This window comes from Siniperca chuatsi, linkage group LG17 (assembly GCF_020085105.1).
Source record: "Siniperca chuatsi isolate FFG_IHB_CAS linkage group LG17, ASM2008510v1, whole genome shotgun sequence".
Classification (NCBI taxonomy): Eukaryota; Metazoa; Chordata; class Actinopteri; order Centrarchiformes; family Sinipercidae; genus Siniperca; species Siniperca chuatsi.
The window spans coordinates 17,991,421-18,017,295 of record NC_058058.1 but is presented as its reverse complement, the minus strand read 5'-3'; the positions used below and the strand labels follow the sequence as shown (position 1 = coordinate 18,017,295).

General features: G+C 41.0%; 1 protein-coding gene across 4 annotated transcripts; it reads left to right on the top strand.

The window, feature by feature from the left end:
* Positions 1-1,779: 1,779 nt before the first annotated feature.
* Positions 1,780-25,640, top strand: hoxa1a (homeobox A1a). Of its 4 annotated transcripts, none has more exons than XM_044171094.1 (6): positions 1,780-2,865; positions 3,325-5,560; positions 8,204-8,277; positions 8,863-9,002; positions 22,839-22,953; positions 25,364-25,640. In XM_044171094.1, the coding sequence occupies exons 1-2, from the start codon at positions 2,259-2,261 to the stop codon at positions 3,702-3,704; spliced, it is 987 nt and encodes a 328-aa protein (XP_044027029.1). In that variant the 5' UTR covers positions 1,780-2,258; the 3' UTR covers positions 3,705-5,560; positions 8,204-8,277; positions 8,863-9,002; positions 22,839-22,953; positions 25,364-25,640. The 4 variants fall into 4 exon arrangements, with proteins under 4 accessions (XP_044027029.1, XP_044027030.1, XP_044027031.1 ...); XM_044171095.1 differs by having other exon boundaries at positions 8,863-9,038; XM_044171096.1 differs by lacking the exon at positions 8,863-9,002.
* The last annotated feature ends 235 nt before the right edge of the window (positions 25,641-25,875 follow it).

Sequence of the window (25,875 nt, the reverse complement as noted above, 5' to 3'; positions counted from 1 at the left end):
ACAAAGAGCCAAGAAAGCTCCAAGGCCTGGCGAAGTTTCCACAGGCAGGCAAGGCAGGATCTACTGCGCCCACTCACTACTGTTGCAGAGGCAGCTGGGAAGACAGAGGAGAGAGAAGGAGGAGGAGGAGGAGGGGGGTAGTATTGACCCCACTGCGCTTTTTTTCACTGGTGGGAAGTTCTTCGCTTTCTTTAATACTCCATGAGGTTGAAATAGATGAAAACGTTTCAAAAAAGTAAAGTATCAAATAAGAAAAGACGGCAAAGTCTATATTTAATAGGCTACTTATATTTAATCTGATTTACATCTAAACCTAAAAGCAGTGGTGGAAGAAGTATTCAGATCCTTTACTTAAGTATAAAGTAGCAGTACCACGCTGTAGAAACACTCCATTACAAGGAAAAGTCATATTCAAAACTTTACTTAGTAGAAGTACATAAGTATTAAATTAAAGCATCAAAAGTAAAAGTAATCATTAGGCAGCAGAATGTCATCTGTCTTGACTTATGACATTTTATATTATCAGATTACATTATTATATTAACTTCTTTATATACTGTGGGATAGTTTAATTTATTACAATGTATGATTTTATCTTACTAACTTATAATAGGCTGACTGTGTGAAATCTTAATATGAAACGTAACTGTAGCTACCAGATACATGAATTGGAGTAAAGAGCACCACATTTCCCTCTGAAATGTAGTGGAGTAGAAGTATAAAGTAGCGTGAAATGGAAACACTTACTAGTACAAGTACCTCAAAAATGTACTTAAGTACTGTACTTAGTTACTTTCCACACAACAATAAAGTCTATCTATCTATTGGAATACTGTCATACATTTATAAACACACTGTAAAGCATTTTGGGTGTTTGACAACATACGGCCAATGGGGGCGCTCATCCCCCCATGCTCTGCTCTGTTCCTTCCTCCCTCACTCCTTCTCCCCTCCCCTTTCTTTTCCTTCCTCAGTGAGAGGTTGGCCCTGCACTCTGCTGTCGCTACACCGCAGCTCTCCCCCTGTTCTGTCTTGTTTTTTTTCTTCTTCAGCGCAGCTTTCCGTGGCCATTAATTTCTCCAACAGCTTTATTTGATGAACTTAACAGGATAATCAGCCCACACTCGCACCTCGGGCTATATGGGCGCATTAACTCCACGACGGGCCTCGCATTATCAGATCATTTGATCACTATACATGCATAATGAATACATGTGGGAGTGAAATCAGAGTAGATAGCAGACCCTATGACCCTGGGAGAGAAAAAATGAATACTACATCATCTTAATGTTTAATATGTTGTCCTGTCGTTACATCACCTGTGACCCCCCCCCCCAGCAAGTAATGAAAAACGGCTAAACACTTCTAATGCGACCTTGATGGGGAACAAAGTTATATAAAAAAGCTCTCTTTGACTGAACTGGATGACTTTTTGCTTGTGTCAGGAGTGAGACCTTCCTGCCTCTCCCTCACTGTCACACTGTGACAATATTTGCTAAGCAAATCCTTCACAGTGTTAAAGCGTAACACTTCGCATTGGAATGGGACACTGATAGCCCATAGCCCATATCGCCTGTGGCAGTGGCACACACACTCTGAGCTATCCATCCATCCAGAAGAGAATGACACTATTATACATATGACATCACGGCTGTTGGGCGCGGGCGAATACAGACACGCACTGGGGGACATAGCACGCACACCCGCGTGCGCGCATACGCACCAACACACACACGCACGCACACCTATTCTCCTCTCTATTCCAAAAATACCGTACCTGAGGTCAGAGTGCTAGGTCGTCCTCATGGAGAGGTTGCAGAGGGTGAAACGTTAATCTTTCCCCGGGCGGGAGAGCGCACAACGGGGGTTAGAAGAAGCCGTGTTTGCCGGTCCCCGCTCTTCATGCGACCCCGGAGCTGTCCACCGCCGTCTGCCTCCCAGCTCATTGTTTGCTCCGCCAATACATTAGTGGCGACGCGCGTCACCTTGATCGACGAGCGCTTGGAATTTAAATAGCCACTCAAACACCAATCTGTCACCGGTTAAGGGGATAAGGACAAGTACCTCACTGGCTGACCCTGGCCCACGTGACAGCACCCGTTCATTGATATCGGCCCGTGCGGCCCCCTCCCTCCTCTGATAAGGACAGAGTATAGGTAAAGGTTGGCACGGTCACTCAGGGTAAGAGGGGAGAGAGGAAGAGATCAGAGGGTGTCTGTAGAGCGGACGGTCTCTAGGCCCTGCAGAACAATGCTACAATGAGCAGCTTCATAGACTACTCGGTGATGAGCGGTGAAGGTGGCTCATGCTCTGTCAGGGCGTTCCACTCGGACCACGGGATTACAACTTTCCAGTCCTGCGCGGTTACTGTCAACAACTGTGGGGCGGATGACCGCTTCATGGCCAGCAGGGCTTCCCCTGACGGCATCCCCCACCAGCCGGGGTCATACCAGTCTTCTGCGAGCTCTCTGGGTCTCGCCTATGGGGCCCATCCGGCCTGCAGCTCCAGCTATGGACCCCAAAGTTTCTGTACCACGTATAACCATTACGCGCTCAACCAGGAAGTAGACTCCGCAGCGGGATTCCCCCAGTGCGGTCCACTGATGTACTCGGGTAACATTTCCTCCTCCATGATCTCTCAGCATCGCCAAGGTTACAGTGCCGCCCCCCTGGGTCAACTGCAGTATGCCCACGCTGCCTATGGCGGCGGGCACGAGCAAGCAACTGCTTTTCCTGGGTGCTCAAACCCGCTGTCACCACTGCACGCAGCTCACCTGGAGGCTTGCTGTTCACCTCTGTCTGAGGGCGCATCTTCTGCACAGACCTTCGACTGGATGAAAGTCAAGAGGAACCCACCAAAAACAGGTTGGTGCCATGTGTTATGTCTGTAAACAATTCTGGCTTATAAATCATCCAAACTCTTGAAATTGAAGTGATGTCAGACAATGTTTGCAGATGTGTGTGAGACACACAGGAATATGAACACATTTAAAGCAAAGTTGTTGAGTTAAATTTGACACTTCCTGCCTGATTGTGCCATCTTCATAATTCGTTATGCTATCATAATGCATACAGTAGCAGATGCTATATTTTAGTGTTATTTTAGACCTATGACACATGTTTTACATCATGTTTCAATGTGGCTCACATCAATTGACTGTTGCGTAAAAGTTGCTCCTGCTGCGTAAAAGTTGCTTTTTGTTGCGTAAGAGTTGCTCCCATGCACAAGCAGTTGTCTAATAACTCATGTGTGTTGTGAGCAGAGAACATGTAGGGTAACTCTGTTCTGCAAGTTGTGACTGTGATTTGTTTCTCTGTCTGCAGGCAGGTCTGGGGAGTACGGTTACGGGGGTCAGCCGAATACTGTCCGGACCAACTTCACCACCAAGCAGCTGACGGAGCTGGAAAAGGAGTTCCACTTCAACAAATACCTGACCCGCGCGCGGCGCGTTGAGATCGCGGCCGCGCTGCAACTGAATGAGACTCAGGTGAAAATCTGGTTCCAGAACCGGAGGATGAAGCAGAAGAAGAGGGAGAAAGAAGGGCTGCTGCCGGCCAAAGCTCCATCCTCGGACCCGGGAGAGGGGATTCCAGAGAAAATGGACGATGTAGAGTCAGAGAGATCTATCTCAGCCCCCTCTACTCCATCTCCTACATCCTCCACGGTCTCTTCCACGGGGGCTGATCCTTATTCCTCCAACTAAGAACCAACTGCCTCTTTACCTCTTTGGGCCACAGGCGGCCTGTATATATCAAAGCTCATACTTAGTGTATCAAAGCTAAAGTTCTGGTTGATGGATGGCATTTAGGATGAGTTAATGCACTATTTGGGACTTTGGACAATAATGTGGACCATTTCTGATTTATGGATTTGTTTTATATTGTGTATTGTGTTCGGAAGAGCGATACCATTGCTGTCCAAACAAATGTAGGCCATGGTTTAAAATGTGTCCACTTTCTTTTGAAATTTGACGTTAAATACGCATTGCGCCACGACTATGATGGTGCCAAAGATATCCAGTACCTTCCTTACACCTGTTCCTAACCAGTGCTGCTGAATGTGCCAATGTAAAGTCACATAGCTGCACACACAAACAAATACCTCAAATGTGCCAAAGATGTGCGTCATGGCCACGGCCAGGCTGACTGCACTAGATGTCGTCAATTAGGCATCACACAATCAACGAGATGACCTCGTGTATTAATCGTTATAGAGTGCGTTGTTATAGTAACTCCTTAATCACTGTCACCTCTGTGTTTAAGGCCTGTGTGTTTGTGTGTCGCGACTGTCTGAATGTCTATTGTGTGAGATTTGCATGATGCGAAATGCTTTCATGTATTATTAGCGAGGCGCTGAGTTTTATCAGTTGGGGAAGCGGTCATCATGTATGTTCCATGCTTTTATCTGTTATCTATTTAATCCAGTGGAGCACATACAACACGTTTTGTCCAGAGAGACGTTTACGGGTCAATCATGTGTATTAAAGTGCGTTTACCTCTAAAAAAAAACTATTCCTCTGTGTCATTGTTGAGAGGAAGTCTTGGGAGAGACAGAAGTAGACTTTTCAGATGATTTTAAAGCAAGTCTTCCATCTAAATCCGCCTATCAGACCTTTATGTTAAGCTACAGACAGGAAAGGAAAGCTCTGTCCATTTACCCATCGTTTGAGAAGCTGCATGTGTCTCTTTTACGCACCGCAGAGTCTCTAAATGTATGCGGCCGTGCGCGCTCCCGTCCCTGGGGTAAAGAGTTATTGGCATAATAAAGGCATGTTTATCCACGGAGGAGATGAGAGCGCGGACGTCAGCGTCATTTGTGATGACAACCTTATCGAGCTTGGATGGCTTATTGAGACAAGGCTTATTGAGGGGACAAAAAAAAAAAGAAACTATTGATTAAACATCGAGGTTAGGCTATCGACAAGGATGGGGCCCCACTGGCTCTGTCAGCGTTAACTCCTGTTCCCCAACTCAAATGGAGGTGTCATCATCCCCACCTGATGACAAAATGAACAGTGAAAACTTGCAGAACTGCATGTCACACAGTCAGCTACACAATTTGCCTTTAACAAGAGCAATTATGTCAGGTTCTGTTATATTTACGCCTGATTTGATTAGTAAATTTGCTCTTTCAGGATGATGACTTTGAAGTGAATAACGATCATATTGTCTTTAAAATCAACTTACATTATAAATGGAATAATATGTATTAATATTTATCGATCAAATCAAACGTGTCTAAACTGTAGACTATAAACTGGAAGCTTTATTTTCTTTTATTTAACTTACCATTTTCAAGGTAGCTTATATCCTGTGTCCAAATTTCAAACTAAAAAAAAGGGTTTCCTGATTCGTTTGCTGTTTTAATTCCTGGTGTGCAGGCTCCGAGTCCATTTTACCATAAAAGGGCAAACACGCAGAAAGAGCCATGATTAATGAGCGACGTTCACCTTTACCTTGGATCCACCTGCAGGAGCTGCTCTATTGGAGCTGTGGAGACCTGCTCAGGCTGCAGCAAGCTGCTCAGTCTCATTCAGCGACAGCAAACATGGAAAGGAGAGTAAGTTATCTAGCCAACCCATCTAGTAATTCTTTTTCGACATTTTGAATGCGTTGTATTAGGTGTTTTTCAACATTCAGGACAGTGGATGCTCTGTATGAAACCTGTGGCCAAGTTAGTTTGGTAACTGCAGACACCCTCATTTTGTTGTTAGATGAGTTGTTTCGGTATAAATAGTGAATTATGTACGTAGACTTGTTGCTCAAGGGTTGTGTTTGTCAGGCAAGTCTGCGTGAGAATGAGGTGAAACATTATCCTTTTATTTCAGGAAAAGAAAGGGAAAAAAACATCAAATTTTGTTTTAGCAAAGAAATTACTATAATCTTGATTTTCATTAAGAGGTCGGCAGTAATTTAAATTAATGTTAATATAATATATATATATATTGTTATATTTTCACTATTTTAATATGAGATTGCAAAATACTTAAACGTAGTTGCTACCCTATTATATCAGTATTTCTGCTTTTTTGTTTAACAGATTTTAAAATTATTATACCAGAGAGCAATTGAGAGGGTTTGGACTGACGAGCCGAGGACACATGGATTAGATTTATTTTATTTACTGTGTCAAAATAATTCAATTATTCTGAACTGTTATGGTCCCACATTATTTTTAACAAAGGAATACATGTTTTAAAATGCTGCTATTAGACTGATTTAAAAGTCAGAGAACGGGTCTAAATAAAAAACAAACATATTGTTACAAATGTAACAACTTATTTCAGGGCGAGAACTCCTAAACATGTTTTTGACATTAGTTCTCACCAAAACTCATAATCTGTTAGACATACAAAGATTTTATTCTAATGGCTTTGTAAAATATTATTTCACAGTCTAATCTGCACATTTATGTATGACAACGAGTTTTTAAAAAGTAATTGTAATTTTGTTTACGACCCTCGGCAACATTTTAATCAGCAGCCTAAACTTATATGACATTTTCACAGTGATTCATCTAAATCTACACATCTGGTGTCCCTCTATTTTGCTTGCAATGACAAATTCCCCTCTGTGCTGTGTCCAAACCTGATAAGATTTTAGACGTTAAATCAATTTAAATTTAGATAAAATATAAGTTGTAGGTGAAGAAAGTTATTTTGTCTTTACACATTCACAGTTATTAGCTAATTTGTGTGTATTATTGGATCAAATAAATACTAGTAAAATAAAATGAAAGCCTATCACCGTTTTCCTGGAGACCACCATAAACCTCCTCAAGGACCCTTGGGTGTCCCCGGACCCCACTTTTGGGAGGTTTTAGCTCCCTCCAGGCCCCTGTGCGCTATGCAGGAGCCACACAGAGTGGATTAGAAACGCAGCTGATCCTCAAAAGAAACCCCAGGGTCAATCCTCGGTCACAGTTTGAGTTTGTTGTCACAGCACCACCCACACCTAAGTTTACAGGCCACACTGGGCAAACAAGCGCCTCACGGCCTGTTTGACCAAAACACCTTCAGACTCGTTGCTAAATGCAAAAGTGACCTCAGCCTTGTGAAATCAGGACGTTTTTGCTGGTCGGAGCGCCAGAATCTGGCCCCACGAGGCTGATGGTTCTCATTAGGGCTCTCGGATAAACACATGGACGATGACAGATGTTTGACGAAAACCATTAAGACTTTCTGAAGGAGGAAAAGATGTTTAAAGCTTTTGACTTCAAGGAGGTGACAGAAATTAGATGCAGAATTCATCTGCGCGTCCTTGATGTGGCCTAAAATAGACATGCTCCTTGTGCCAACCAGAAATGTGTGCCATGGAAATCACTTGAAAACAACATATGAAAAAATGACTTTTTGACGTTGATCGGTCAAATGAACATATTATGTGCGCTCTTAGCTCAACATCTATGGTAAGGAAATAATTTTTAGGCTGTCCCTTTTGACATAAAGGAAAACAGTGAATCTCTAATTAACCTACATTTTAATTTTCCACTTAGGAGATTCAAAATTCAGATTCTGAAAATGTATAAAATACCAATGATGCAAATAGGTTACTTCATATAAAATTCAAAGTGTTGAGCAGTTAAAATATCTAAATCAATTGAAGATTTGAGCTGAAACATTAATATATTTATATATTGTATATAACAAAAATAATTTTGGATATAGAATTACAAGAAAGAAACATTAATTTTTAAATATCAACTTGTGAATAGGAAAGTTTGTTTTGCCAAAAAAAGGATTTTTTAAAATTTTGTTTATAATTTTGATTTCTTTACATATTCTTCGACATTTTTGCGCAAATGCGAGCTGATATATTTAGAAAGATTTTTAAAGCATTACATTAATTACAAAGAAATAAGATTCCCCAATATTTAAATGCACATTTATCTCAAGATTTATTATTGTAGTACTAAATTATACAACATAATAATAATACATTAATTATAACCTTTATATTTTGGAGGATGCCAGGGTCCATTTCACCTCCTCAGATCTTTATATTCCCAACTTGAATCCAAGTTGTAGGAAACAGTTTTCACAGGGTGCTGCAATTGGTTAAAGCTGAAGTTTACTGTCTGTGCTAAATGACAAAGACTTTGGAGATCCTTCACTAAGACATTACACAATGTATGTTTTCCTTAAGACTGAATTAATGCAAAAAACAAGAAGCTTGTGATAATGTAACTATTTTTCTCCTACAGCTATCAGTGGAAATAGAAAGATGATTTGCAGAGTTGACAACAAGACTCATAGTCCACCACCTGAGAGTGTACAGGTATTTACCGCAGAGCTGCACACACACACACACACACACACACACACACACACACACGGATATATTCATGTGAACACACAGAAATGCAATAACATTTACAAGACATTTGTACAGAGGTTGTTCTTAAATATATGCAAATACAGGTGCTTGAGGGTATATGAAGGTCAGGGACGACTTTGTACATGCATGCACAGGCGCAAACACACACACACACACATGTTTGTTTCACTATCCCCGTGGGGGACAGTCATTGACATAATGCTTTCCCTAGCGCCTTACCCTAACCTTAACCATCACAACTAAATGCCTAACCTTAACCCTTACCCTAACCTTAACCTAATTGTAACCTGTACTGTAAAACCAAGTCTTAACCCTCAAAAGGCAGTCTCTACCCATGGGGACCTCAATTTTTGCCCCCACGGGTTAGTGTGCAGTCTCAACCGGGATATAAGAGCATGAAACACACACACAGAGAAAGAGAAACAGAGAGGAAATGCATTTAAAAAATGTTACCCTGGATTGACAAACGGATGCCTCTGCCTCTGATGACTCACGTTGTTGATTTCACTTTCTCATTTTTTCCAGTGGCTTATGTGCATTTGTGTGCGTGTGTGTGTGTGCACACACGAAAAAGACACTGGAAAGGACTATAAAGCTCTGAGAGAAATACCTAAAAAGAGTAAAATAGGAGGATTTGGAAGCAAATGAGAACAATTTACAAAGAAGTAAGTTCAAAGGCCCTACACATTGTACCACCTATGGTAAGTATCCATTTGGCATTGCCATCAAACCTTATTGACCAAATCTTATGAAGTTCAGCCTCATTATTCCATTGTAATAGAGAAATCCTAGGTGTCCTAGGACACTATGCAAATGAAAGTTACAGGGATGTGAACACAAATATAGTCCATGTGTCCTCGAGGCCTCTGCAGTGATACCTGCACTGAACAGACTTACACATAGATCTTAGTTGTGGTTTGTTTATGGTCATGGTATGGTACTCTGTCCTGGACACAAACACACACAGTTTAAACATGCAATAAAAATCAGACTGACCCTTGATCTGTTTGTGATCACAAAGAGGCAGACAGAAAGTGCTGGAAGCCCAGAGAGACAGAGAGGCAGACAGACAGAAGTCACTCATCAGGGTAGTCGAGGTATTGGCACGTCTGCGCTCACTGACCACTCCCCTGTTGTGATTGGCAGCCAAAATGAATTCCTCCATCGACAGATGTGTGTCTCCATGTGCCGATAGAGGGATTGACAGTATGATGGAGGAAGAGAAGGAGGGAAAAGAGTAGAGATGACATCATGTGGTCAGTGGCTGTTTGTCGTGTGTATTTATGTGATCAAACAGTGACTGAAACAGAAAAGTGTGTCGTGGTGTTTAGAGTGAGGAAAGGCAGAGATTAGGTGGTAGGTTAGAGGCTGACTATAGCGCTGTACATATACAGCAGAACTCACCTCAAAGAACTGTCTGCAGTTTTCTTTAAGCTCCTTGTGTCTGTTGAAGAAAGACATGTAAACAGAGGAGAGCACAGCCAGGACGCCTTAGCAGGTCTGAGGCCCAGAAGAGGAGAGGGGACTGGGAGAAGGGCAGTGGTCTAGAGACAGAGGTCCATCCATCACACATGTCCTGACCTCAGCTCGACCCCAGCGTGGCAGCCAATGAGGCGCCCTCACCCCGTAAAGAAAGCCCCCCACCACACATACACACAGTCCCACACACACACACACACGCACACACACACACACACACACACACAAGAGATCGGGTGACACTGAGTGGAGTCTGGATGCTCTTTGTGTCGGCTATTGTCACTTTGCAGAATCTTTTGTTTTTTACATGACTAATGTGAGTACCAACACCTGACAGACAGGCTCATCCCATGTATCTATCTCTCATACGCATGCACACACATATCAGGCAGTCTCATTGAGATTAAAATCTCTTTTCCAAGAGAGAACCAAGAACAAGAACATTCAAAAGAACACAAACAAAAAAACAGAATCAATACAACCACATGATCAACAAGGAATTAGTAAAAACAATTACAAGAATCATTGAAAACTTCAGATAATAAAGCTTTAAAATCTCCAAGGGCAATGTAAGACTGTAGTTTGAGGGCAGTTTATTGTTCATTAAATTTAAAAGGTGCATAGTACCTGAAACCAGTTCTGCCAACATTAGTGCATACATGAGGGATATCTAAGGTTAGGTAGTTACTGGATCGTGTACTGTAGTTACTAGATTTAAATGAGAGAAAAGATATGAGGTAGTTTGGAAGCTTCAACAGTAGAGCTTTACAGATGAATAACATGAGATGGCTATTTCTTCTTGACTGTAAGAAAGTCCATCCAACCGTGTGATACAGAGAACAATGAGTATGAAATTTGTTATTTGTGATAAAGCTGAAAGCACTGTGATACACAGGATGTAACTGCTGAAGTGTTGATGGGGCAACATGACAGTGAAGAATATCTCCATATTCAAGACATGAAGGCTGACTGCACAATAGTTTTACGGTTGGAAGAAGACACACATCCTTTAATTCTGTACAAAAAACCTAGTTTGATTTTTAAGATTTGAGTCAAATGTTGAATATATATTCTGCTGTCAAGCCAAATTCCTAAGTATTTCTTGGAGTCATAAAGAGTAATATGGGTGCCATTTAAGGTTGTAATGGCAGCTTAGTCAGAATCACTGGTGGAGGTGGAGAATACCATGAACTTGGTCTTTTCTACATTTAAAACTAGTCTGTGATTAAAGAGTGATCCTTGGAAAGCATCAAAGACAGACTGAAGACGGATGAGGGCCTGGGCTGGGTTGGAGCCTGGGGCATATAAAATAGTATCATCTGCAAACAAATGGACATTGAAGTATTGATTTGGAAGCATTATGTTATATAACGTAAACAGCAGTGGACCAAGGATAGACCCCTGTAGCAATCAATTTCACTGGATCTAGCCTTGGACTAGGCTTTGTCTCTGTTGTGAATGGCATTGGAGAGTTGTGCGGAGAACCAAGGACTCAATCTGTTTTTAATTATGTGTTTTTTATTAGGAGCATGTCTGTCAGCAATAACATTAAAAGATTCTGTAAAGTTTACCAGTGTCACGGCAGGAGCAGCAATAGAGAAAATTTGACTAATGTCAGAGATTGACTAATCATTTTAAAAATCCTAAAGATTAAAATGCTTGTAATTTCTTGTGGTGATCATTTTAAATTTTGGAATTTTAGTATCTCTGACACAGGTGACGGGACAGTGATCACTTACATCAAGGGCAAAAACTCCAGAGGCAAGGTATTTGTATGGTCTGTTAGTAAGTACGATGTCAATTAATGTGGAGTTAAGAGGATTTTTGAAATTTGGTCTGGTGGGTTTGAGCTGAAAAAGCTTAAGTTCCAGGCACTGATCTTTTAATTTGTTAGAGCTGTCAGAGAGCCAATCCAGGTTAAGATCCCCCATTATTATCAACTCATTAACTTATTAACTATATACACACACACACATCCCGCAGACAGGAATGACCACAACAAACAAACACAACAAACACAAATACGACAGACCTGGATCAAGGACGCTGAATATACCAAAACTTTGTGACTACTGAAAAATACAGTAAAAATCTGAATCCTCAATTCCATCATTAACATGAACCAGGCAGGAAGATCATAAGTGGAATAGTTACAGAAAGAATATCGTAGAAAAGGTTTCAGTCGTAGTCATCTGGACACTGTTTTCAGAATCAAGACACTTCGGCCAAAACGTGATTCTGAAAACAGTGTCCAGATGAATACGACTGAAACCTTTTCTACGATAGAACACTCCTGGACGAATGAGGGACTACACCGTTTTACAGAAAGAATTTTAGGTTTTTGAGTAAATGAAATTTGGATTGCAGAATGAAACTGTTCATAACACTCCATATTCAAATTGTTCAAAAGAGAAATACTGTTTGACCTGTGTTTTATCTACATGTGGGCTCTTTTGAGTCTTTTTTTAAGGCATAAGGTGTGTTTTTGAGCACTACCTATTTTCATCACAAATATTTTTCCATATTAACTGTTACAAAACCAATTCCAGGTAGTTTTCCATCTGTATGTCTAAGCACAGTTAAACTACAATTAATAACAAATACAGGGTTCTGGCTCCTCAATATGCTGGTAAGCAGATGCCACCACCTCAACAATGTGAGGGCAATTTATCTGCAAATACAGAGGTTTGGATGACTTAAACATAGCAGATATCAAAAGAATTTGAATTCTATAATAATAAATGGCTGCCATGCGGTTTAAAACACCCATATAAATTCTACTCTTGCATACTGTACCTACAGCAGTGCTCGGCAAGTTACTTAAAAATGTCATCAGCTAGTCATTACACATTTCTCATTGAAAACGTAATTGCATTACTTTACTAATTACTCGACAGCAAAAGTAATTAGTTACATTACTTGCTCAATTACTTTCGTTACTCAGTACAGCTCCATCGACAGTGCCTTTAAACAGTTTCAAATCCTCCACACCCACACGTCACATTTTCTGTATTTAACAAGTGTAGAAACAGAAAACAAGACATTGTACACTGTTCACCATCAACTAAACTAACGTTAGCTTAGTCTGGTGACGGATCGCATGCAGCAATCCAGAGAAGTCTCGTCCTCAACCAACTGAATGTGAGCTGAACCACTTCCCCACCCCTGCGCCAAGCTAACACATCCCGCAGTCTGTCCTCTGAAACGCACAGAGAAGAAATTTACATCAACCCTCCATTAAACCCCCGGTATGACAGCAAACAAGTCGAACCCCTAATTTTCAAAGTAGAATGTTGCTCGGATTGGTAACTGTAATGTAATTACTGAATTTCAAATTGTAATCCCTTACACAACTCCTTACAGAGAAAAGTCATCACAGTAGTGTAATGCTGCCCAAACACTGTGATGTTAGCCACCCAGGTGGCCTGTTTGTCCCAGTGCATATCAAACTAAAACACAAATAGTGAAGTCAGAAAATATTGTGCCTTTATCTTTCATAGTCTCATATTTTGTCAGATAATATATACATTTATGTTTTCAGTACAGCAGTGTGCCTTAAATAATCATTACTATCTAAAAAAAATCACTTCTAAAATTTATCTTTTCCTTGTCAAGCCAAGATGAAAAAAGTTGCTTTGTACTGTATATACTGTGGTTTCTCAGACACAGATGTTTTTGTTATGCTTGTTGTAATTTCTTTATTGACCCAAAGATGCAAGATTAACACACACAGCTAAAACATAATCCCAAACCCTAAACTGCATAGCCAGCAACAACACCCAACCGCCCTTCCTGAGTGCTTGTCAATAACCGAGTACAGCCTGAGCCAAAACCTTTGATATGAAGGGCCTGAGCCTTTGGTCTCATGAATAACTAGACAAGTGAAGTAGCACGTGTTAAAATGGCCTCAAGGAGATAATTGCTAACCTATCACAGAAAGAAACACAGAACCACAGTTACTACTTTCACACACAAACACACACAGCTCCAAGGCAAGAGAGAGGTTTCAGCACCTCAGATTAAACGTCTCCATGTCAGGGAGAGTTTGGAGATGTGTGAGCGTTGGACTCTGCTTGGGGCGACGTGCAGCGATTTTCGGGACGTTTGAGCTCACCTGACACCGTTTTACCTGAGAAACACCTGTCAGTCCGCCCCATAGGAAAAGCAATGGTGCTCACATGCGTTGTGACAAAAGACCACTGGAAACACAATATGGGAGGGATTAGGGAGCAATTTGTACGTTAACTGACACAAAATGGAGCGCTCAACCTCTTTGACGGTTGCTGACAAGAGTTATTAGGCCAGGTCACATCCAGAAATTTAGATCATTTTCAGCAACATTTCTTTTACACAGTTGTTGCACTTGTCTAGATTTCTTCTTCTTCCATTTGTTTAACTGATGTGTTAGAGCTTTTCTGATGTTAATCGCACTAATTGAAATTAATTTATTTCAACATTTTAGAGCCATTAGATGAGCAGTGCCCATCAGAAGCAAAGTCAAGTTTACTCATCCCATTTACTTGACTGCTTCAGAGCATTTTATGAGTGTTTTTAAATGCCAGAAATTACACACACACACACAGCAGTGAAGCCAGCATGGATATTAAAACAGGCAGTGTTAATACAGCAGCTTGTTATTGTAAAGAATGATTTAGATGTTTCAGTGACAGATGTAGGGCTTAGTGTAACTCTAAGCCTCTTGTTTGTACACGCCCTGAAGCGCATCACACTGTGGGAGTCTGAGAGGCAGAGTGAAACTATGCACTGATAGGCTGCCTGTCCCCTTCAGGCAAAGAGCAGTCTAGATTTGAATCTCCAGCACTCGTAACAGTAAGCTTAGCAAGACAAATTGATTTTAAGTAAAATCTGTGAGATACTGTATGTTTAGGGCTGTGTAAACATACTAGATAAAAGCTTCTTATCACACTGTTGGAGTTGAGACACTAACAGAACAGCAGAGGCCATCAGAAAATATCATCCTACGTAAACCATGATGTTGTGAAGGTGGACGTCTTCCTAGTTTTTGTTTTCTATTTGTATTCCAGTCATGTTTTTGCGCTGTTCTCCTCTGAGGCGACCACGGCCTCATTTCCCAAAAGCATCTTAGAGACCATAATCATAATCATAAAACCCATCTTATGCAGCTTCTTACATTTGCAAGGTGTGTCGGAAAAGCACTGAAAACAAACAGGCTCTATACGATCAGATCAAGGTATTCTTCCTTTTTCTCGTGGAGGGGTGACTATGTCTTAAGAAGTGACCACTGTATATTGTGTCAAATTGGTGAATGTGTATCACAGTTTGCTCATGTTGTATTTATTTGCAGCATATTTTTCTAAATGCGGCGCATATGTTGTCAAAACATGTTTTCATCATTCGCATGTGTTTTGTCTATTTGCTTGTTTTCTTAAATTGCAATATGTCGAGCTCTCTCATTTACGTGCACTATGAATTAAAGTTGTGTTTGGTGCAACATGGACAATGAACTTTAAATGATAAAATTAAAGTATCCATCAAAAGCAATAAACAAATGAACAAACACCCCTCACATTACTTTTAGAAGAAACCTTCAATAACTTGTTGTAACGCTCTTAAACTAATCAAGTATCATGCATCCACTGGCTCACTTACATCTGCAAATCTCCTACCACCCCCCTCCTCTTCTTGCTCCCCCAGCTGCTTGATCAACTATGCCAGAAAGTATGTTACGTAGCATAACCACAACAGTGATGACTGCACAGCACTTTGATGGACATGTTGATCACCATTTACTTCATTTATTTTGTTGTGAATATAGTTTTTCTATGTCCTTGTTAAAGAATTTCTCATTCCTGACAGAGGAAGGCATATTGTACATTAAGAGTGATAATATGATGACAGAGGCAACACCTGCACAAAATGTTGATGACACTCACTTATGTAGGAAGCTTATTTGAACCGTGGATCTGAGGCTAGTTTTTACTATGTGCTTAAGGGCTTAAGGGTCTGTGTCAAGTAGCAATGAAACTGATCAAAGCACACTAAGTTTACTTTCCCACACCCACTTTCACCTAGTGACTTACTGTACTATAGAAAATGCAGCAAACTAGAAACTCTGTTCAACATATTGTACTTGGTATGTGTTATTGTAAGTGTTGTATGTCCTTTTGATATATACATTTTTTTTACAGGGTATGCCTGTACACTAATAGAAATCCAGTACAACAGCCCTGCAAGTTTCTGTTGACACTGTATCAGAGGGGTGTTGATCAAACTCTGCATTGTTGTATTGGAATGCATGATATTGTAAGTTTTTTTTGAAGACAGTTCATTGCTCACTTTCAAAGTCCCCCAAACGTGTGCCATTTTCATTTTCTTATAAACAGAAAAAAAAACAGGATTTCATTCCATAATTTTAATACTAAAATAATACAAATCAATATTACATAAATAATGATGTGTAGTTATAATTTTACTAGCCATCGGCCTTTAGAGAGTTTTATAGGTGTATTTTCCTGTTTCCTGTTAAACGTAAGATTGACTCTGGTACCAGAGAAAAAATGTGAAACCCCCCAGAAACCCAAATATTCCTTTAGCATCAGTCTGTGAAAGAATAAATAGCAAAGTAGACACATGCTTTGAGCATGTACTTTGTGTCCACTAAAGTTGCGTGTGTGTGTGTGTGTGTGTGTGTGTGTTAAAGCCAGCTGACCTCTCCAGCGCCACATGCTCACCTGCAGAGAGCTGGACAGTCACCCTCATCAACACCCACCCTCCCTCCCCCTCGCTCGTTATCATTTGAGCTCCGCGGAGACTCTTCTAATGACAGCGCTTGTCTATAAGGTTGTCGTCACGGCTCGTGTACGTGTGTGTGTGTTACTCCGTGTGTGTGTGCGTTTGTGCACTCGTACGGGTGCATGTTTGCCCTGTAATGACAGCGGCTGTCTATAACGGCTCGTCCTGGCAGGGATCATTCGGTCCTCCCTCTCTCCCACGTCCGCAGTCCGGTGTCACCCGTGTCCGGGTGGACGATGATGTGATCTTTAGTCCCCTCTGCGATCTATAGACTGGCATTTGGCTCAGAGAGCGTCCCCCGGCCCTGACATGCATGCTAAAGCTTGCCGCTGTTCTGCCGATATCCCCCCCTGCCCACCTTATCTCCCCCAACAGGAAGTTAACGCCATGCAGCGCAATATTCCAACAGGCAGCATTAGATACTGGAGTGGCAGTTAGCCACTGAAGTTCAAGCCCCTGTAGGGAAAAATATAGACGGTTTGTGTGTATGCATGAATGTGTGGTGCAGTGTCTTTTGTCCTTGTGCATTAGCGGTTGGATGTCAAGAACTCATTTGGTTTCATCTGTGCATATTATTAAAGCCATTTCATTTTCATTAGTTGTTGAATGTTACTTGCGTTAAAGCAAATGTTTTAAAGTACTAAAGTCTACTCCCATTACTTGCCCAGGAAATGTCATTTTCTCTGCTTATAATGAAGCTCAAACTCTTTTCAACTCTTCCTACAATACCCGGTATTCACATACTGTACATAGTTCTCGCAGGCAGTCAGCAAGCTGATGAGGCAGCCACCTCAAAGATATTCCAAAAGAAATAAAAAAATATTAAGCATAGCATAGCTGCAAATGGTGGGTAGTTGGAAAACATAGCATGTATAGTCATTGAACTGGTAATCCAGATTTCTGGATTAGGCAAGGGGTTAGTGGGTGTACCACCAAAGATTCCTTCGGCATAGGTTTTGATTTATAGTAAAGCTTTGGATTTCTCTCGTTGATAGCCACCATGTCCGTGCCAGACTCCTGTTTTAGTTCCTTATTATGAAACCTGGCATTAGCAGCTCTTGCTTTGAGCATTTTTGTTTATCCCATACTGCAGTGCCATGTGTCTGTTTGGTTCTTTTTTATGTACCACTGACAGTATTTATTGTGCTCCCTGCGGAAACCCCTGTGCTGATTGTAGTAATAAGGGAACAGGAACTGAGCTTTTCTCTCAATAAGACTGTATATTCATTGGTGCATTAAAAGTTCCTGCATCCTCTGATATGTCTCTTATGAATATGGGAAACAACAGGCTGCAGTTCAAAGCAGATTATTGTCATCCAGCAGTCTAGCAGAGGCACAAGGGGACAATGGAGTGAGAGTGGGCTCTCACATCAGGAGTGGCCTGTGCTAGAGTACTAATCTACTAATCTTTTATGTAAATAATGTGTTTAGTGCTATCTACCTCTGACACTATACAACATAGATTCAATCCATGCACCCAGGACAGGTCACCGGTCTATCACAGGGCTAAGTGAAAGCACAGTTCAAAAACAACACATGGATTAACATTTAGACCTATAGACAATGCTGTTTAAGTGAAAAAGAAAGAAATTATCTTAGAAATAATCACGCACAAGTAGATGAGTTCCTTTAAATGTGCTTGTCGAGTTTCCTTTAAGTTCATATGTGTTTGACCCTAGAAAGTTTCTATCTCGACCCTTATTAGTTTATTGTATTGACATGTGTGTTCCGTTTATGTGTCCGTGTTTTCTATCTGTAATGTAGGCTTATATGCTCTTTGATGTGCCATTTGGTGGGTGTGTTCTGACTGGTGTGTGTGATCCTGAGGGACTGGCTGTGTCCATCCTGGATTGATGCCATCACGCTCACATCTGCATACCTGACAGCACAGACCGTCTTCTTCCACCACCCCTTCCTCCATCTCTCCCTCTCTGTGTGCTTCCTCCAGTGCAACCTTCATTTCCTCTTATTTTCCAATGACTTTTCTCTTGTCTTTATTCACCTTTCTTGGTTGTCCTGTCGTACTCTCTCTCTCTCTCATTCTTTGCTTTCTCACCCCCTTGCTATTTTTCTCTCTGGGTCAATACTGTGTGTGTTGGGGATTCAGCGGTTGCAGTTTCTAGATAAACACCCTGTTAGCAGGATTATCCCTGTTGTCCTAACAATGTAAACCCGGGATTAGGCCTGACTCTCCAGGGATATACGTGTGTGCATGTGTGTGTGTGTTTTCCTAATCATGTAAACTCGCCATCTGAAAAGGCTGCCTTTCAGAGCGTGTAAGGTCCCAGTAGCTCACTGCACATAGGAAGTCAGTGGAGGCAGTGTAATTCATGTGTGTGTGTTTAAGGTATCAAATTGTGTGTCTTTACATTATATCTTTTAAGTAATTTTACTTAACAAAAATTATGGTGTGGAAACCTACTTGCCATGTGCTTGTTGCCATAGCTGTAGGACACTGTAAACAGGATTAAAGATTTTTTGTAAACAAACAAAAGCATTGTGTGTATCTTTGAGGTCTAGCAAATGGGTTGAGTGTATTTTTTCTCTCATAAAACAAGTCGATTGCAAATCTGATTTTTTCAATATTTTAAATCGTGCATTATTTACATCCAACTTAGCTAGCTAGCAGTCTTCTTTGTCATTGCCTTTGTGTGCGCATTGCTACGCTTCTTGGCACGTTACTGCCACCAACTGTCAGTGGAATAGCGTGAAACCAGCAACAGGAATGTGATTAGGGTCGCCCGTGTGCTCACTCGTGTGCTCATTCGTGTGCACGATACAGATAAAAAGAGGACCCACTTGTCAAAACATTGTGGTCAAAAACTCCATAGGGTACCTTTAAGGGGTAAGACTGAAAACCACCACTAAAAATAAGGGGCCACGTTGGTGGGGGCGTGTTGTTTCAGATACCGGTAAGATCAATCATTTTATCCTCCATTGCAACAATCCGCAGGTAAACAGTAGAACTACCCTGTTGAGGTTACAAAGTAACCTACCAAAGCCCTCTGAATCGGGATCCCTCCTGTATCAACACAGTGGCCTAATTAACATGAATGTGGGGCTGCCTTTTTTCATGCATTGCTAATGTTTGTTTGAACATGGCCTTAGGCTTCCATCACATGAAATCAAGTTATGGAAGAAAGGCATTTTCAAGGATAAATTAAATACTCTACTGGAATGTTTTTTTTGTTTTGCATTGTTTTTAAAGATCAGAATCGGATCAGAAACGGTGTGACTTGAAACAAATTCTTTACATTAACTTACAGTTAATGATGAATCTGCCGAGCACTGTTCTTAGAGCTCTGGGTAATCAAGCGGCTGGCGAGGGGGTGGAGGAGAAAGAGCTGAAAAGAAGTTAAGGCGGGGAAGCAAGTAAGGGGGTGGTTGAAAAGGCGGGGCGAGGGCTGTGGTGGCGATGAGGAGGTGAGATGTCAAAGGTCAGCCCCCCTAGTGATATCTCCTGTGCCAGAGAGGCAGTCACGACCCGGTCAGTGGAGGCTCAGGTGTCAGAGAGAGACGACTGACTGACGAGACCAAGCGGGACCTCTCGTGCACTCCGTCCCGGTTGGACCTTTCATCCTTCCTTCCCTCCCTCTCCCCATCACTCCTCTGTGACCCATCCCTCCCTTCCTTCAACCACCACCCTCTTCGCTTTCTTCACTTTCTGTCTGCCTGCAGAACCCCAACCCTGTCATCCTCTCATCCTTCCCTCCTTCCTTTCCCCCCACTCACCTTCTTTTTCACCCTTTAAGCTAAACATTGCCACAGGGTTTCACTCAGCAGGCCAGGCTGACTGGGGCAGCTCTCTGTGGGGCTGCATGTCTTCAGTCCACCATCATGTGCTCACACGGCTTACATTCACACAGAAAAATACTCTCGCACATACTGCACATGTATGCACACTGCGCTACCAACCCTACAGGAACATTTTGAGTATTTGAATTTGAAGGGAGTTTCCAGTTTTTTATTTTTCTAGTTGTTTCTATCATGCCTGTCAGTTATGAAAACACTTCATTCACTGACCTCATTGTAGAGCTTCTGTACATGTGGACAGACCAAGCCGTCTACTTGAGGCAAAGCAAAGAGTATGACCCTGAATATGAAAAAACATTTCTAATATAATGGTTTGTTTTATTGCTGAGCTTCTTTGTTATTTCAAGTTCCAGTACTGGCCTACCATACCTCCTTTTTTAGGACGTTGGGTAAGACTGGACTGATTTAAACGTGTGTATGGCTCAAGTTTTGTTGTCCCACTATACAATGTTGTAAGGCGAAGGAGCCTCCAATTAAGTTTTCCTTTTAAGGGTCAATAAGTAAGTCACAGCTTTAATTGACCTCTATCAGCAACTAAGGACCTGCAGCTTGGACAATGAGTTTTGAAAGACAGAAATTAGTATCCAGAGAACAATTGTTGAGTTACTGCAATTGATTCTATTAACCGCCACATACTTATTATGGTGATTTTGTGCCGTAGGACAGTACACATTGTATGTACTGCAGCTTTAACACATACAGGGTACTCATTTCCATCTTTTGATGCAACAGTTAAATCAATATAATAGTGGTAGGATGGCATTATAGACTTGATGCATACCATTAAGTTGCGAGGGATTGAGCTGCCCATTTCATCATCAATGACTTTTTCCTAATAACAGCACACTGTATTACCAATAATTAAAACTATCAGAGAAACTATGTTTACATGTCAACATGGTTTTAGAATATGATATGCAATGTCATAACCGTTGGTACTCATAAGTTATTGACTCCTTTCAACCCGGTCGCCCGCCAAGGCCAATAGATTAACCACAGCTGGCCGCAGGTCACAGTGATGGTTTCATCTCACTAACCACCAGTGATGGACGAACAAAATGTAGCTACTAGCTATTAGTTATTGAGATAGTAACTATGATGCCTATTGCTTGTTCCGCACTGGGAAAAAAAAAACTTTAGTGATTACTTGTGGCAACATTGTCCTTATTAGAGCCATCACCTTTTGACAAACCACAAAACCAACAAAAAACTAGTAGCCACTGTTAAATACACTGTTAAATACATTACTTTATACCGTATTATTATCATCAACCGGTAAACCCACTTTGTACTTCACACTTATTTTAATTTTATACTTATACCCACTTGGTACTTAATTTATCTGACCTGTATTATAGTGTATTATATTTTTTGCTTAGTACTTCTATTCTTGTGTTCACTGATGTGATAATGAGCTGCTGTAACAAAAGAGTTTCCCCTCGGCGATCAAGAAAGTATTTCTGATTCTGATTCTAATTCTTTCTGAGATATAGATTTGTCCCAATTAGTGGTAGTTTTGTGATGGTGGATGGCTGTCTTTATCACATATTGACTTTTTGCCTACGTCACAAGACACAACACCTCTTATCAGTTCAGCTTTCTAACCTGGAACCCAAATCATAAATTTCAGTGTAGATATTTTCCTACTTCCTTATAATGTCAAAACCTACCATCAGTTTACCCGTACCCCATTCTGATCCCTAAACTACAGTGCAACAGACCGCACCCTGCAACCTTATCACCAGACAAGAACATCAGTATTGGATGATTCTGCAAAACCTCTTGCAGAATCATAAGTCATTATGTCTTGCTTTCTACAATATCTTCATTATGACACATAAAATAAGGCATAGTTAGCGTTTTGGCAAATAGCATATAACACTAGGTCATCATGATCAGATCATGGTTAAGTTTTTTTTTTTTAAAAGGTGACTTTAATTGCAGATCTGTGATGGGACATGAACTCTAGTCTCCTGCACACTACTTCCTGCATTAGCAACGTTGGCATTGGATGTAAATCTAGGAATACTGGGGTTGGCAGACAGATCTTAGGGCCTATTTCTTAAGGATATTCATACACTGAAACCATCTACTTTGCATTATTGTGGCTGCACATGTCTAAGATCCCTTTGAGGCAATCTGTGTGAATTTAATTTGCTGAATAAGACCGTTAGCTAATGATATGTAATGTACCTGCAGCTCTTTGATGGACTGGTATGCTACATTTTGACACACTGTTCATAGTCAATTGTGTAATTCAGCAAGTCTCATTAAAATGCATTAAATATTATCACTTTTTAAAATTAGGGCTCATGATAATGGGGTCTCAAAATACAATACATTGTTTTTATTTAAGTATTACTTTTGACTTGAGCTTTGTTACTGCGTCTAGTGTGGGAACAGAGGTTTATTTCATAACCATTTCATGTCTGTAGAACGGACCTCACCCCGAAGGTATGGACAAGCTTCTCATCACTCTCTTACTGTCTCATCATCGTGACTGGCTGGCATGCCTGAGGACACAAGACAGCCAGACATAGGCACTGGCAGGTATGCACACACAGACATACACATTGGCAGGTGCAGGCTGCAGGAAGGGCTGCCAGTCGTTTCTTCTGTGTTGCTTTTCATTAACTTGTCTAATACAATCAAAGACTGTCAGCAAGAGTGACAGAAGGAGAAAGAAAGGAAAGAAAAGGAAGAAAGATTGCCTCCTTCTTTTCACAGATATGACTCTGTTCATGCAGCTGCATCTAAAATTAAACTTCCTTTTTCTGTCTGATAACATTGTGTCTCGCCTTTTGTTGCTCCTGAAATGTCCTTGGGCGTTTTGCACTCACAGATGCATCACATACACACATGTACAGGTGAGAAAATGTAGTGATAAAAGCACGAGTGCTCTGGGCAGCGTACATTCTACACTGTCAACTCCTCATATAGTATACTGTATCTCCAGAAGCACACACCCTGCATGGTCCCAAAAATTAAAGGCAAGTATTATTGTTCTACGGCATTTTCAGCAATGCTATCAGGACGTTTAGTGAAATGCCACAGCTTAATGAAATAACGACAGAATGCATTTACCTCTCTGCATAAACCGATGGCATATTTCTTTGCTTTCGGGAGGCGCGTCACTCTGCTAAAGGTTAAAGGGAAGATATTCTAATCAGGGACTCTTTACAGAACAGCAGCTCAATAAGGTCAACTGGTGTCACAACATTCAAGTTGGAGGGAGGAATGTGTGTGTGTACGTGTACCAGTGTGATGGTTACTTTGCAGTCATCCTCTGTTCACCTTTCTGTTGCTTGTGCGGTGTTTCTTTTCCTTGTTCTCTCTTTTTCTATCTTTGGTTGCTTGTTTCTTGCTGTATCCCAGCTTCCCATGAAAACATTGTCACTACATCCCTCTAAACACACACACACACACACACACACACACACACACACACTGAGTCACATGTAAAGCGCTGGTGTCTGACGGGGTGATCCGCCGGCCAATAGGCTGTATTGATTATTGAGCCATGGGAGGTTGGTGGAGCGGCAGCAGTAATTAGGGCTTTTTGGTGTGGATTAGCTGAGAGAAAAGGTCACCCGCTCAACATCAGTGGCAGGACCATAGGCAGGGACAGGGAGGGGTGGATGGGTGGAGGGGTACTGTCCCCAAATGTGATGACCATGATTGGCAGGGCCATGTATGTATACATAGGTGAGCACATGCAGAAATTGAGTGACAGACAGCTTAAAGAATGATTCGATTTTACTACAACATAGATCTCACTTTTGTAGTTGTGTAGCCATCATTTTATTGTGTATGATAACACTGTACTCACCAAAGTAATTGTCTGGGAACACAATGACATCCAAAATCTCACAGGGCAAGAAACAGGTTGTAAACAAGCATTTAGCATCATTTTAGAGAGACTATCAAAATCACTTTATTTGGAGTTAAAATGAAAAGTGGGCTCACCCATAATGTCAGTGAGGTATGTTAAGGTTAAACTAAGAGGTCAGTCTATAGTTAGATTTACAGGTCTTGGGGAGTACTACTGCATATGTGAAAAAAGTTGCATAAAGTGATGTCACTTGAGTAAGCATCAGTTGGGGCTAAGTTTGAAAATGAAAAAAATCTGGGTGTGTGGAGTCAGAAAGAAGTGTGCTTACCAGACACCTGTAGCCCACTTCTTATCTCTGCTTGAGGCCACATTAGGCACCACTAGCATTACACATCTGAATCTCTGACCAATTGGTGACAAGGAAGAAAAATGCATAGAATAAAAAATACCATACTGAATACTATATATAATCTGGATGTGAGATATCTGAGAGATCTGGAACATCTATTTTGATCTTATTTTTTTAACTGTCCATCCTGAGTCTGACAATGTTATAGAAGTGCAATGCGGAACAACAAGAAAAGTACTCTTTTAAAACTGTATGAACGTCTGACAACTCGTCAAATTGGTTTTATTTAAACAGCCCAGAGTCATTAATTTGCCGCAAAGAGCTTTACAATCTATAAAACATGCAACACCCTCTATCCTTACACACTCAAATTGGATAAGAAAAACTGAAGAATTTTCCTTATTGGAATTTTTCCACTGTCTGATTTTGTTTTAACAATGCTGCCACATTCCCCAATCTTAGCAATTAATTTGGTGAGTACAGAGTTATCATAACCTATAGTACCTATGGCCAAGCCAACAAAAGTAAGATCCAAGTTATAAAAACAGCATTATCCTTTAACACGTGCATAGATAAAGAGTATGCATGTAGAGTACATACATGTTTGTATGTACTCAGACCATGCAAAGACATGTGAACATTATTTACTGTAAGTGCATAAACATGGCTTTAAATGTCATTGGAATCACCTCATGTACTGCTGCACTGACAATTTTAATTCTCTTACAACTTTTCTTCTCTCTCTCTCTCTCTCTCTCTCTCGCTCTCTCTCTCTCCAGACCTGCAGGTTGACTTCTCAGTGGTATGGCAAGTCTGAGTGTATCTTACAGGGTCACAACCCCCCCAGACTGTGATCTGGACAAACAGGACCGAGAAGCTGCAACAGGACATGGAATGTCCCTTTTGTTTTTGTTTTGTTTCACTTTTTTGTTGAAAAGGTGAAAAATTCCTCTCGCTGTACTACCCGGAGCAAAAGAAAATATTTTCTTTGTAACGAATGAGGCAGAGTTTACATAAGAAACATTATGTGACTGTAATAAAAATTATAAAAGCTTAGGCAGTGCTCTGTGTTTTAACTGGATGCATTATTCTTTCTTTTCTCTTTATGATTGTCGTCCTCCAAGCCACTGAAAATGTGATTTATTTTAAGAGCAGCGCTTTTTCTTTGTGAACATATTTTTGGTGTTAGCACAGCCACTTGTCTGCGTTATGTGTACGTCCCACATTATATATGTTCGCTATGCATCTGGTACCATGTGGAACCAATTGTTTCTTCATAAAAAAAAGCCAA